The sequence below is a fragment of the Sphaerodactylus townsendi genome, linkage group LG05 (genome assembly GCF_021028975.2).
Source record: "Sphaerodactylus townsendi isolate TG3544 linkage group LG05, MPM_Stown_v2.3, whole genome shotgun sequence".
NCBI classification, from domain to species: domain Eukaryota; kingdom Metazoa; phylum Chordata; class Lepidosauria; order Squamata; family Sphaerodactylidae; genus Sphaerodactylus; species Sphaerodactylus townsendi.
The window spans coordinates 96,018,670-96,034,205 of NC_059429.1; the positions used below are offsets into that span (position 1 = coordinate 96,018,670).

A 15,536-nucleotide genomic window follows, 5' to 3' on the forward strand; every position below is an offset into this window, starting at 1 on the left:
CCCCTTCTCTAACCCCAGCCTCCTCAGGGTCCACCTTCAAATTACCAGGTACTTCCCAACCCAGAGCTGGCCATCCTATCTTTATTCCAGGCACATGATTTACACCTCTGAGCTATGGAAAGTACAGCAACTTTAGATGGATTGACTCAATAAAACCAGTACTCAGCTTGCTGGGGGACGCGGGGTAAATGACTGGGGAAGACAATGGCAAACAGTCTACCAAGTGTATTGTCGAAGGCTTTCACGGCCAGATTCAACTGGTTCTGGTGGGTTTTCTGGGCCATGTGGCCGTGGTCTGGTGGATCTTGCAAATATGATGTGACATCACCCTATGGGTCAGTAATGACCTGGTGCTTGCACAGGAGACTACTTTTACCCTTCACCTAGCATAAGACATGCTTGTGCAATGGCCTTTCTGCTGTTTAAGTCCATAGATAAGGCATTTTCTGAGTGAAGTTCCATACTAGGCAATGGCCTTTGCTTTTATTGATAGGTTGAGAATTATGCCCTAGTAAAAACAAATACAAGCCCAGCCCAAGCTTCTTTCACAATTGTCTTTCTAAGCTGTTCCTTGCCATGGGCTAGCAAAACAGAATTGTTTCTTTATATACAATAGCTTCTTGAAATGTTGTGCAAAGGTCCATAGCAGCCTCTCTCTTAAATCAGATAGAAAAGAGGGGATCCTTTTCTAGCATGTTACTAGTTCTTTGCATTTGTTATATATGTCGCTTATTTCAGGACTTAGTGGCATTATTAAGCTGTTGGAACCTTATATTCCAAATAAGGCAGAGGATACATTAAATCAAGTTAACATATACAAGGGAATCTCTTGCAATTGTTTTTTAAAATTCCGAATATAGAGCTTTCGAAATATGGCACCTTGTCTCAGGAGCTTGTGATTAGAGCTCCTGGCTACATTCACTGAGAAGTGACTTTCGCTGGCTTTCTTTCTCTCACCTCCCCAGTGCTGGGAATCCATAATTTGACAGATAGGTTTGGGGAATTCTGGTAGGGTTTCTAAACTCTTGTTTACTCCAAGGTCAGTAGATGCAGGCAGGCAGAAACTACGTCTTCCTTTATTTCTTTCCTAGATGTTTTTTTTCTCCTTCCTTATCTTATTATATCGTTATTTTTCTTTTATGTTATTTCAATTTTGGTTTGTGTGTGTGTATATAATTTAAAATTATTAAAAATAAAAATTCAAAATATAAAATGAGGGTATGCATAGCTATAAGAACCAAGACAAAGTTATGTACTTATTTACTATTATTTGGCATTTGCTGTAGGTGAGGAATAAACTACCTGCTCTGTCACCGGTCCAGAGCTCTTTTCAAGAGCTGCCCCTTTACATTGCATAAATCTTTCCAACTAGATTAACAAAGCTATAATCTAGAAAGTTATATACAAGTGTACATGAGACAACTCGACTTCCAATAAGTGCTTTTGAAAGTGTCTAAGGCTACTTAAAAGGCTGGAAGATGGTTTGCTTGTTTAAATATGTAGGCATTTCAGAAAAGACTTAAAAAACTTGGTGCAGAGTGGCCTGTATCCAACAGTCTCCAAACATTTAAGGGCACATGTTTTCTGAAGATTTCCTCCTTCCACTGCAGATCCCTATTTTACTCCCCATGGTCTCCAGAGAATAAAATTTCATGGAGCTCCGTGGGCAACACTGTGGTAAGTCTAATAAAAACAAGTACACTGAAGTCTTTGGAACTGCACAGTTGGATACAGGGCAAAGTGACTCTCTTTGGGATAGTCAACAACTCTTTGGGATTGTCAACAACTCTGCTCAGACTTTATCTGTGTCCAGCCAAATTTAAATTAACGTTTGTATAAAATAATCCAATTTCATTTTTAAAAAAGCCAATGAGTCTAACTGCCTCTTTCTTTCTAAGGACCACCATAGCTCTTCTACTTTTTGGGTAGAGGAAGAAAGACTGTTTCTCAGTACGCATCCCCAACTGTGAAGTTCATACCATTTAAACTGTACCCCCTTTATTGCTAACTACTTTTTACTAAATTTATTTGAGGCTGATTACCTTGACAGCATGGGTGAAGTCTGGTCCTGAGATCAGTGTCTGGGGGAATAGACTGGTTTCTGAGAATACTGAAACAGGTTAGTCCTATGATGCTACTTTTGACAGTAGATTTTGCTTAATAAAGAGTTACAAAATCAAGGCAATTTTTCAAAATCAGTAAAACTTTATTCTATTTCCATTCTTTGCCATTAACAGAAAAACTGGAGAAAGCAATGTTTGTTTTACAAAGATAATGCATCTCCCAGAGAAGAAAAAACCCTAAATTGAGAATAGAGGTAACGTGGGGGAGAAAAAAAGACAGTACTGCCCTCTATTCAAAGAAAATAACTCCTGATCTTTTTGGTTAAAGTAATACTTAGACCAATCATTCAGTTTGCTTGCTTGATAAAGTGTGGCGGAAAGGGCGGGGCGGGGGGAGGAAGGGCCTGGAGGGAGAAAAAAAAAAGCACACAGACATCAACTATTTCACCTTGATGAAAGTCTCAATACAGCTATGGAAAGCCTAAGTATTCTTTTACAGTACACTGGGTGCTGGCTGCAAAAAAAAGTATTCACTTCAGGCACAACTTTTTAATGTTTTTTTAATCAGTAAAATAAACTGGGTTTAGAAGCTGCAGTGTTCTAAGCAGCAGCAAATTTGTGCATTGTTTTAAATATTAAGTTACCACACTGATGGCACACCTCATCCTTATGAAATTCTGCACTACACATGCTGATTGCAGGTAACAAAACTATATCTACTCTGGAAGATACTTTCAATGAGCTCTAGAAGAAGTTTGCTTGCTAATTGGAGTCAAGTTTAGGTGAGACATAAAAAAAACATTTTAACATTTGGCCATCAACTTAAGGAACTTGTTTGAGTGCTCATACAGGATTTTATATAAAGAGTTACAATATTCATCCTCATATGGTCCTCAAAACTGGAGAAGAATGAACAGGAAATTATCCTCCCCTATCTTGGAGAGGGTAAAGCAACTGAGAGCTAAGGCATAAGACCTTGGCAGAAGTAAATTAAGGAAAAATATATCTTTTCAGTGCAGAATTTCATAAGGTCTACCAGAGTAGAACTTTCAATAATGTTTACTTAAAGAGGCAAAGTAGAGTTGCAGTTACCAGTTGCGTTAAATGCACCATTCAAAAAGCTTCTAAAATGTGATACTATAAGGCGCCACCTTAGGTTCTCCAGGATGCAACTGTGCATATTTTAAAACTGTTTCATAAATTTATTTTTAAACATAACATGAGGAAGGTGTTAAAACTGGTGTAATAGCTCCTTCCCATTTGGAAGGGATGAATACAGGAATATTCAATACCCTTCACCAGATCCCACCACTTGCTCATATGTAGTTATTTGCTTTGTGACCAGTTAGTCGATAACACCAGCTTGACGAATCTTTCTCTCTGCAACAAATCCCTGTAAATTGAAAGCAAATTTGTAAGTTTAAATTGGAACTAGAAATTACAATTAAAAGTTCAAAGCTGAGATAGGGTACAAAACCACAATATTATCATGCTACTGAGTACATTTTATGAGAAATATAAACACTTCAGTGAATTGGACCATTCTGCATGGTGCTGCATGCAGTCTGATTCTATTCCCTCCCACTAGTTTCCCTTGCTTTCTATACCCTCCTCTTGGCTCCGCCTTTATTGTCCATAAGCAGGACATTATCTCACCTATTCTACAAAATTGCTTCCTTTACCAATTTTCAGAAAGTTATGGCAAGTCATTTTTCCCCTCCAAATTCCTAAAGCATATTATTTACTCCCATTTTACCCCACTATTTCATGTGGTCCAACAGTGCATTCTCCATGTATAATTCAGTGAAATGGCCCTCAATAAAAATCACATATTTTACTGCCAAACCTAAAGTCTCACCTCTATGTTCACCACTTTGAACACCCTACTGCTTTGAGGCAGGCAACTGATGACCATCTCTCTAGTCCAGTGGTACATTCTCTGCAGTTCGCAGATAGCCACATTCACCCAAAAATTATTCTTTGTATCAGTCAAGGCCACCCAATATTTATCCTGTTGACCAGGCATGCTGTCTGTCCTGGCTTTCTTTGCTCCCAGCATTCAAATCTGCTGTCAACTGTGCTGCTTCCCAGTCAGTTTCTAAAAACCCAGCCTTTCCTTCTGATAAAGCACTATCCTAGTCATCACCAACTACTGTAATCTTCTTTCATCTGTCCTTCCTCTTTCATACCTTCTCCCATAAATCTATTTACACAACAAGCCTCCATCAAACCCTTCAGCTAGTTCTTCACTTCTTTCTGCACCCTCGCCCTTAAAGGGTTATTAATTTATTCAGACTTATCTTTTTGTTTTTGATTCTCATTAAATCCATGCCTATGATTTTACTATGTATACTCGTGTATAAGTCGACCCGCATATAAGTCAAGGCACCTAATTTTACCACAAAAAACTGGGAAACCTTATTGACTCGGGTATAAGTCGAGGGTGGGAAATGCAGCAGCTACTGGTAAATTTCAAAAATAAAAATAGATACCAATCAAAGTACATTAATTGAGGCATCAATAGGTTAAATGTTTTTGAATATTTATTTCAAAGAAAAACAGTAAACTAGCTCTGTAAGTGGAAAAGAGGATCAACAAGAACAATATGGTCTCAATAATAGCTTTAAAAGTACAAAAACCTTAGCTTTTTTGTAAGGAAGGGTTTTAAACAATGGAATGAACATGCCTGTTCACTGTGACTCAAAACTACCCTGCTTTTTAAAAGAATAGTTCATTATATTTAGTGTACATATTTTAAAATTGCACATAGCAGGTGTCATTTTAGAAGGGACATTCACACAACCTGTCAGGGGAGGAATGTTTATGTTAGCAGTACCAACATTTCAGAGTATCTTTAGGAGACGCTCCTGATGATACCACCCAGGTTTGGTGAAGTTTGGTTCAGGGAGTCCAAAGTTATGGACCCTCAAAAGGATAGCCCCATCTACTATTAGCTTCCATTGGAAACAATGGGGGATGGGAGCACCCACTTTGGGGATCCATAACTTTGGACCCCTTGAACCAAACATCACCAAACCTGGCTGGTACCAGCAAGAGATTATTCTGATGATACCCCCCAGGTTTAGTGAAGTTTGGTTCAAGAGGTCCAAAGTTATGGACCCTCAAAAGGATAGCCCCATCTACTATTAGCTCTCATTGGAAACAATGGGGGATGGGCACCCCCTTTGGGGGTCCATAACTTTGGACCCCCTGAACCAAACTTCACCAAAGTTGGCTGGTATCAGCAGGAGTGTCACCTGATGATATCCTGAAATTTTGGTGCTGCTAGCCTAAAAACTACGCCCCCTGGCGGCTGACAAAGTAAAAACCCTAAAATATTTTTTAAAATACACCTGACTCATGTATAAGTCGAGGGGAGCTTTTTCAGCACAAAAATGTGCTGAAAAACTTGACTTATACACAAGTATATACAATACTTGTTGCTCTACCACATTCAGCTGCAGGAAGATCTCTTCCCCTAAAACACAATTCTGCCCAATTCCTTTTACTGATCTCGATGTGTGAAATTCCCTGCTTTGAACCAATATGGTGCAAACTATCTTTAAAACCTATAACTTCTTAATCCCAATTTCCTTCTATAACCAGATTTGTTTATCTGCATTTGTTTACATTCATCTCTTCTTATTTTCGTTTTACCTTTTTTCCTATGGATTCTGCTATTACTGCATTTACTAAAAAATGAAAGTGATCATCTTCTACTCTGGTACACAGATTCAGTGATATGAGAGGTCTTTTGCTCTCTCTACATGTGGGGAGCGCTTTGGAGAAAGTGTACCAACTCATGAACTACCGTGTTTCCCCGAATATAAGACAGTGTCTTATATTAATTTTTGCTCCCAAAGATGTGCCATGTCTTATTTTCAGGGGATGTCTTATTTTTCCTGTGTTCTGTTCGTCGGGCATGCTTCCAAACAAAAACTTTGCTATGTCTTACTTTCGGGGGATGCCTTATATTTCGCACTTCAGCAAAACCTCTACTATGTCTTATTTTTCGGGGATGTCTTATATTAGGGGAAACAGGGTAGCAGAGAAGTGTAGCAACAAACAGGATGTTGAGTTTGCAAGGGGACTCACTGGCAAATTTAAAAACAGCTCCTTGCCCAGCACATGGTAAGAAGTGGTAGGAATAGTGGGGATGGATTTGCTCCTCTACAGATCCATGCTTTTGTATCAGAATAGAGTTCCCCAGCAGCTTTTCCATTGTCCACTGTGTTACAGACTAGACCAGACTGTGTTTCAGACCAGACCAGCTCATCTTTTTTTTCCCCGGAGAGAAACTCAAAAATGATTGGCTTACAGCAACTTAACACAATAGATGTGGTTGCTATGAGTTTGTGGACATTTTAGACAAGCAAGTACAAGGCAAGTAGTTAATTTTAAATGGTCTGCTGCACTGGTGACCTTCTGTTGAAGAAGTGTGACTTCCTTGCCTACAGGAAGCATTGTGAAAGGTGGGATAGAGGGCAGTAAGTTCCTAGAGAGATTTACACCATCCAAGATTAATTAACTTAAATGGATTTAGAAGTGTTAATTATATTTAGGATTGCATTGGCAGGTGCAATCAATTTATCTGAGATTTTGCCTAGCAATTCAATGTGGTGGAGGGTGAGGTTTAAAAAAGCCAAAATCTTGCCATTTTATAAATTGAAACTGCATGATCTGATTTGCTCTGTGAACAGCTACAATGCAAAAAGGGTGCAAAAGTGAAAGGAATAATTTTCTTCTGTAGTCTACATTATTTACTATGTAATAAAAAGCTCTCATAGTACTACTTATTTTTTACAAGGGGGTCATTTTACATTCACTGCCATCTACTTTTACATATAACCTTGTCTTTTCTTTCGCTAAGGGGGTAATTTTGCATTCAGGGTTGTCTTTCCTTTGGGTAAAAACTGCACAAATTTCAGATTTAAAATCCTTGGCTTATAGCAAACAAAAAATCCTACATAGATGGTAATGTTGCTATACACATATCCAAGCCTTTCACCTTGCTCCCAGTTTATCTTTTAGAATCCATGCACATTCATGTTCAGTTCACACAAGTACTCTGAGAAACTATCCTCATTCAAGAAGGCAACTGCCTCTGAAGAAACACAAGTTTCTACCATACTTTGGGATCCTTCTCTCAGATACCGTTTCTGAAGGCCGGCTCGCTAACATTCACTAGAGCTTTCAGCAGTCTTCTGGTTAAGTGTGCCACAGAAGCTAAACTCAATGTTTAATAAAAAAGTCATTCAAATGACATATCACAAACTGGGCACAGCTCTTTTAACATACCTTTGAATTATCCGGTCCCCTTGGCTGACGAAGAACAGTTAGACGAGGAGCACTGGCATCATCCAAATTAATGCTCTTTAAACGATTAACAAGTCTATCAGGACGTGGAGCTGCTACAGCCTTAGCGCCTTCACTGTTAATAAAAAATGATCAGATTACTGGGAGAACAAGTAAGCACACATATGTAACTCAAGTAACATTAAAATGCAATGTAACTACTTATGATAGAAACAATCATGACATTTTAGTACGATTTACCAGAATCGACATGAATAAATGTGAGTTTTCAGGTGCCAGAGCAAGAATGTATTGGAATCCTACTATGGTAAGGATACTACAAAGTCAAACAAGCACAGAATAGGTTATGTGCAGGTTACAAAGTTGCTACCCTGTTTCCCCCGAATATAAGACATCCCCAGAAAATAAGACACATTAGAGGTTTCACTGAAGTGCAAAATATAAGGCATCCCCCGAAAGTAAGACGTAGCAAAGTTTTTGTTTGGAAGCATGCCCGACGAACAGAACACAGAAAAATAAGACATCCCCTGAAAATAAGACATAGTGCATCTTTGGGAGCAAAAATTAATATAAGACACTGTCTTATTTTCGGGGAAACACGGTATGCAGATGAGAAACTGGTCTTGTAACCCTTAATATCGGTTTTCTTCAAAATACTGTTCATCTCCCATCCCTAAGTTCAGGAACACCTGCTCCTAATAAGTATATCAGATTTTAGTTTAAGTGCATTTCTGTTAGTGACTGTGCTGGTTGCACAAAAAGAAAAGGTGTAACAAGTGACTGCAACAGTAATTAAAATGCTGAAAGCAAAGATTTTAACTATCAACAAGTCTTATAACTACAAAGAGTAGAAAAGACTTAACAATGCTTAATTTACTGTCGAAGGCTTTCACGGCCGGAATCACTGGGACGCTGTATGGTTTCCGGGCTGTATGGCCATGTTCTAGCAGCATTCTCTCCTGACATTTCGCCTGCATCTGTGGCTGGCATCGTCAGAGGATCTGATAGAAGGAAAGGGAAGCAAGTGGAGTATATATACCTGTGAGTAAAGGTATATATACTCCACTTGCTTGCCTTTCCTACTATCAGATCCTCTGACGATGCCAGCCACAGATGCAGGCGAAATGTCAGGAGAGAATGCTGCTAGAACACGGCCATACAGCCCGGAAACCACACAGCACCCCAATGCTTAATTCCTTTCCAACATGTAGTAAATACTCTCAGAAAGAGCATTTAGACAATTCATTTGTTTTGAAAATGGTGCATGAGGATGTAGAAAGTTCCAAAATTGGGGGGAGGGGGTTGGGGAGGGAAATCTTCCCACCTCCAGTATGCAAGATAATCCTGGCTTTAAAAAAAATTGAGGAGTAACACATCTTCCTAAAACACACAGCAGGCTGTGCACATGCTGTTCAAGGAACACACAAAAGAAACAGGAGGCAGTGCACAAAGAGAAGGAATCTAGCCAGTAAGGAAAGGAGGAATATGCCAATAGAATGCAAGCAATTTTCTCTGATATACTGTGAATATGTATATTAAAAATGAATATTATGGTACTTGACAGTGATGTGGTACAATTAATCTAAATGTATGTTTGTATGAAGCAGCATCGTGTTAGCCTCTGAATCAATGCACTCAGATTACAACAACCATTTGGAATACTCAAAGCAGTATTGTTATTAAACAACTCATAAACATTTTTGGCCAATAATATATGACAAGGAAGATATGTATTGAGAATACAAAAAGCCTGAGTGTCTCCATTTCTTATGCTCAAAATGGCAGTAGTAAGAAATAAAAGGATGCAAGATGATATACTGTACAATGCGGTGAAGGTGTCCTGTATTTTGAAAAAGCAAACAGTTTCACTAGTAGGCTGCTACTTGCTGATAGCAGCGCTCTTTAGGGGACACATTGGGAAAGGTGACTGCATTGATACAATGGCCCCAAACCATTTAGGGCGTTAAAGGTAGGCACCAAAACCTTGAACCTAATTCAGTACTCCACCAAGAGTGAATGCAGCTGGCAGAACCCCAGTTGCGTATATGTCCTCCACAGAGTCCCAGTAAGGACCTGTGCTGCTGCATTTTGAATCAGCTGGAATTTCCATATAAGGATAACAGGATAATTCTGCATAGAGCAAATTGAATAGTCAAATCTAGAGATGACCACTGCATCAATCATTGGCCGTTTCCGCATGGGCAGAAAATGACGGCCTGGAGACGGTAAAAACACCGTCTCCAGGCCGCCATTCGCACGAGGGGCGCAGCTGCAGCGCAGCCGCGCCGCCCGCCCGGCCTGGAGCCGGCGTTTCCCCAGAGCGCTTCCTAGCGCTCTTTTTGGGGAAACGCCGCGGTGAAGCCGCTGCTGAGCGAACGGCAGCAGCTTCACTTCGACTCCCCCACCCGGCACTCACCTTGTCCCTGGGCCTCCGGCGTGTCGCCGAGGCCTGGGACACGCAACCCCCTGCCCTGCGCCGCCGAGGCAGGCTGCCAGGGGGTCGGTCCCCAGGCCTCCGCGACGCGCCAGAGGCCCAGGGACAAGCCGGGTCGTGCGGGTGCCGGCGCTCCGCGGCGAAGGCTGCTCGCCTCTTCCCGGGACCATCCCTGCGGACGGTCCCAGCGTCTTCGGGTCGGCGCGAGAAGCGCCGACCCAGCCGTTTCCGCTGCCATGCGGAAACGGCCATTGTTTGGGACAGGTAGCCAGGTTTGGGACCTCCATCTTTCAACCATCCTACCATGGCATCTAGGTAGCTGGTCAAAATATCTAGGGCACAGTCTGGTTGGACGTCCATCAACAGATAAAGCTGGGTGTCATCAACGTATAAATGACATCTTTGCTCTAACCCTCAGATCAGCTTGGCAAGAGGACACATATAGAAGTTTAACAATATCAGAGAGAGAACAGCTCCTTGTGGGACCCCACACACCAATAAGTGGTGTGTGGAGATTCCCTCTTCAATGGCTACCTTCTGTTCCCAACCCTGGAGAAATGAGCGCAGCTAAGACTGTCCCACAATTCTTAGTATCGACAAGGCAGTTGGTCAAGCTAAAGAATACAATGCAACCTATTTTGTGTTGAAAATGACTGAGAACGGTGTACTCGAAAACCTACACACTAAAATATGCTCCATTAGACTCAGTGGAACTTTTTCCAGAGTGAATGTGCTTAGGACGACAGTATAAAAAATTAACTACAAATCACATTATGGGGAAGTCGCAAAGATATTTTGTTAAAGGTTTAGGCATAAAGGTTGGCAGAAAATGGGATGCAATAGGAATCCTGTTACTGGGTGCAGAACAATCCACATAAATGGTGCGATTTAGAGTCTAAAATGTACTGTTTCACAATACATACATTGTGGATTGGATTGAAAGAGCCTTCACACATGTAGAAATACTTCCACTTGCTAAGTGTGGATGTCACCATCTCTCTGTCCCTTGATAGTATATCACTAATTCCTAACAGAGGATACAAACTATTGTAATTTAGGTGCAGAAAGTGTTTCAACTTTCAAAAATAGATCTTTGAATCCAAGCCAATATTTGCCAAGGCTGATGTTTGTTTGAAGAACTAGTTCACACACACCATCCAAGCTACTTTCTTAAGCAGGCTATTGTCTTCAGCAATGCAAGATACTGAACCTACTCTTCATTTTCTACCTCAACATTTGGAAAACAACATAGAATTTATTGCTGTTCCACTTCTATATCACAGCAGTGTCAGTTTCAGGTATGGCACAGTTATTACAGTACTAAAAGTGAGCTATAGTAGTAATTTAAAGAAGAAAATTCTTTCTTATGTCCTAAACATACAATACTTAACTGGAACAAAGAAATCTCCATCTTGGTTCCAGACAATAAGCTACACTATAAGTGTATCCAAAGTGTCAGAGATGGCCAAGACAGCCACCCTCATCTTATTCCATTCCCCGACAAACAGCATGTGAAACACAGCTACAGATATACTAATTTCAACTCCTCCCTAGTTCACTGAAAACATAAAAAATTTGACAGGTCAGATATTGCTGCTATTTACAGAGAACTCAAGTCATTCCATGTAACGTGACACATCATACTACTTCTGTATAAACATACACTGAACTGTGATCTCATAATCACAGGTTAAAAATTGCAACATATACAATTTAATATTATGCATGAAATAGGGTTTATTTTTGAATGAGCATACAAGAACTGGACTGTAAGTTAGATCTGGATCAACCTTTCTCCCACAACAGACTCTTCCCAGTATTAGAAGTCACTTTTGTATACCATTTAAGAGCGTACAATTGGATACTACCGAAGGATTAAAAAACCCAGTATTTCCTGACAATAATATTTGATATTATGAAAAGCTATCCCCAAATTTTCCAATTCTGTATTTCTCTCCCACTAAATATAAAAACATCTGGAATTGGAAGGGGGGCTTTATACTTCCAAGAGTCACTGTTTGATCAGGCCATAGAAAAGTTTTAAGACCCCATGTACCACAGATCACTTGGGGTGTAACCACTTTCTCCCTCCCTGTTCCAGCTGCCTGCAAGCTTCATATTTAATGAAAACAATAATCATGCCCTTCCCAACATGGAATAAAAACAATTTTTGAAGTGCATACCCCTACCACCAATACCCTTACAGACATACTAACTGTATTAGTGCCCCAACCAAAGAGCAGCACACACACAAAAAGCTTCCCTGAAATATGCCCAGTTCAGAAAATAGCCAAACTGGTTTGGCCAGATTGTCAAGACTGTTGCATCTTCCCTAATAATAGGTTCAGAGAACTTGTGTCAGATTTCAGTTATGACTGCTCAAAATAAGACTGCAAGCTGCTCCCTGGGGGAATGCAAGTGAACAATTCAAATATCATCAATTTCTTACCTAACACGCCACACATTACAGGCACTGCATTTTCCTGTGCGTTGATTGAGGATGACTGAAAACTCAACTTCATCACCAGCCTGCAGTTCCACTCCATCTTGAACTTCTTTCACGTGAAAAAAGAGCTTTTTGCTGTCACCCACTTCATAGTTTATGAAACCAAACTGCAGGAACAATGGAAAATGCCTTTTAAAGTAAAGATACACAATTCAAGGCACTAAAGGTTTCAATAGGTAGAGCTTAAAGGAACGGCTTATAACACACAATTTAGCACTCTCAAATTTCTTATCAGTTTACAACCTTCATGATTTTGGAAACACATGTAGTTCTTTGTTGGGACTGAAAATGAAATAAATTTGGAGCAAGGATTCTAGGAGTCTGCGGTTGAGCCTCCTAGGAGTTCTGAGGGACGAGCTCAGAACAGTCTTCTGCTTTCTACCCGTCATCAGCAATAAAATCTTTGAACTTTTCAAATGTTTCATTGTCTATGCAGGGGAGTTCTGACACTGTGACTGTTTCATTCTTCCTCAAGAAAGAACTTCATCTATTTTACACCCAAAAGGTACAAGTTCTGTTGACCTCTAAATAAGCACAACTCACTATACATAATGTTGTATTGATATATAGCGAATGCCCTCATATCTAAACACAAGTACATTGTAGAATAACAATATTCAGCCTTACTGGAACTTAGTTCTCTTCCTCAAAAGATCAATTACATAGATTGAAACCAAGTTAGGCTTCTAACTGTGCAGAAAAACCTTAACATCCATACTGCATGTAGGGCAGCCCAATCCAGAAGCCCAGAGGGCCGGGATGGCACTGCTGCTATGCTGCCCCACCACCCCCAGAGGGTTTTTTGGTGGCACCGGAGGCAAAAAAAGAAAAGCAAAACACCACGCTGCCAGAAAGCCCTCCATAGCGCTCCATGGACCTATGCAACAGGCTGGAGCCCAGAGCCATGGTGCTTGCAGAGGCAATGACAGGGTGGAAGCCGGCTATTGGGAGCTCTGCCCCTGGCCATGCCTCCAGAACACTCCAGCTAAGCCAGTGGTGCTAGGGTGCTGATGCGGCGAACAGTGCTACATTGAAGTGTCCCAGGAGGCCACAGTGGTCACCTGCCAAAAGATTTGCCCCTCCACCGGGTTAAGTGCCCCAAGGAGGGCATTTCTACTGGAATAGGGCCACGCCACCTCCACAACTCTCTTCAGCCATCCCACTCTGGATTGGGCTGTAAACGTGTCATCAAGTCACCTTCAACTTAAAGTCTTTTAGAACAACCTCTCATTAGCAGTCTTGCTCAGATCTTGCAGATTGTGTGCCGTGGCTTCCTCTGCTAGGACAATCCATGTCAAATTGAGTAGTCCTCTTTTCCTACTGTCTTTAACTTTTCCTAGTATTATTGCTTTTTCCAGTGACTCGTCTTCTCATAACGTGATCGAAATACAATTGCCTCATCAGTTAACCTTCTGGGGAGAATTCAGGTTTCATTTGATCTAGAACCAACTTATTTTCTTTTTGGTGTTCTATGGTATGCATGCCCTGATCTAGATAACCCAAGCCAACCCAACTTTGTTAGATCTTGGAAGCTAAGCAGGGCCAGCCCTGTCAGAATTTGGATATAAGACCACAAAGGAATGCCAGGGTTGCTATGTAGAAGTAGACAATGGCAAACTACCTCTGAATATATCCTGCCTTATGGGGTCACCATAAGTCACATGCAACAACAAAAAAGGTATATATAAAACTTTCTTCTCCTGCCACATTATCTCCACACACAGAGAGACAGAAAGCAAGTCAAAGGCAGGGAAGTCTTAGAATTTTTTTCTATAATTACAAAGCAAAGAAAACAAAGATTATTTTCTGTTACCAAGAAGCACAGTGATAAGAGACTTCAGGGAAATTTAGTAGTGACATTAATTGAAACAACACTGACAAGGACAGAATAATTTGTAATCCAGATAAAGAAGAATTGGATTTATATCCCCCCTTTCTCTCCTACAAGGATACTCAAAGGGGCTTACAATCTCCTTTCCCTTCCCCTGTCACAACAAACACCCTGTGAGGTAGGTGGGGCTGAGAGAGCTCAGAACTGTGACTAGCCCAAGGTCACCCAGAGTGTACAGGCTAACCTGAATTCCCCAGATAAGCCTCCACAGCTCAGACGGTAGAGCAGGGAATCAAACCTGGTTCCTCCAGATTAGAGTACACCTCACTATATCACTGCTGCTCCTGCTTACTATTATAAGCTATCTGCTTATTATTATTTGGCATCTCTCCATGATCTTTTGCAGTGTGGATCAAAAAATATAAACCAGTGGTGATGGCCATGGTTCACTATGCATATTCATGTTTGCTCCTTACATATCTTAGGCTTGTAACACATCAGAATTGGTTTCATGCTACTTTCCCCCAAAAGGCCATCCTGCTAGCGCAGTGATGGCGAACCTTTTTGAGACCGAGTGCCCAAACTGCCACCCAAAACCCACTTATTTATTGCAAAGCGCCAACACAGCAATTTAACCTGAATACTGAGATTTTGGTTTAGAAAAAATGGTTGGCTGTGAGGCGTGCGTTACTCGGGAGTAAGCTTGGTGGTAGTCATTGGCTTTGCTTTGAAGCAACCATGCAACTCTTCGAATGGGTGAATCACGACCCTAGGAGGGTTTACTCAGAAGCAAGCCCCATTGCCAGCAACCGAGCTTACTCCCAGGTAAAGGATCACGCTTCAGTTCGTTGCATGAAAATCAGTGGGGTTTAACAGCACTTAACAGGGTTACCTACACTGCTTCCCCAAAACGAGGTCTTAGGTTTAATGGTAATAATCGAGCCCAGCGGCCCAGGCCAGCCTAGATGTGGGGGAGGGGGGGGGGGAGTCTGTGTGTGCCCACAGAGAGGGCTCTGAGTGCCACCTCTGGCACCCGTGCCATAGGTTCGCCATCGCTGTGCTAGCGTCTGAGAACCAACTACCAACCTGATCTTTCACACATTCCACTGTAGCTCTGCGGAAAGGTGTGATGTTACACGCCATTGTTTGTGCATTCTGGCCAAGGACACAAAGTTGGAACTTTACAGTCTCTCCTTTTTGCAGACAGTCATTTTTGTTCGCCATACCAACAATTCCAAAGGGATAGACCTCATCTTTCATTTCCCCTAAAGAAGGGAACACAAGGGAACAATGTACTGTCATTCAGAGTTCAGAATTAACAGCTCTTATACATCCTGTACCTTCTGCCCTAATAGAGCTGAAAAGCAGGATATAAACATTAAGTAT

The 15,536-nt window shown here is 41.1% G+C and overlaps 1 protein-coding gene across 4 annotated transcripts in view; it reads right to left on the bottom strand.

Annotated features, from left to right (window-relative positions):
* Positions 1-2,185: 2,185 nt before the first annotated feature.
* CSDE1 (cold shock domain containing E1) overlaps positions 2,186-15,536 on the bottom strand; it is a 43,878-nt gene continuing 30,527 nt past the window's right edge. For all 4 annotated transcript variants that reach the window (XM_048496211.1, XM_048496214.1, XM_048496213.1 and 1 more), the window contains 4 exons: positions 15,237-15,415; positions 12,263-12,426; positions 7,362-7,494; positions 2,186-3,456 (listed from right to left, as the gene is read on the bottom strand). In XM_048496211.1, coding sequence (XP_048352168.1) covers positions 3,409-3,456; positions 7,362-7,494; positions 12,263-12,426; positions 15,237-15,415 — 524 coding nt within the window. In that variant the 3' untranslated portion in view covers positions 2,186-3,408. The remainder of the gene's footprint in view (positions 3,457-7,361; positions 7,495-12,262; positions 12,427-15,236; positions 15,416-15,536) is intronic.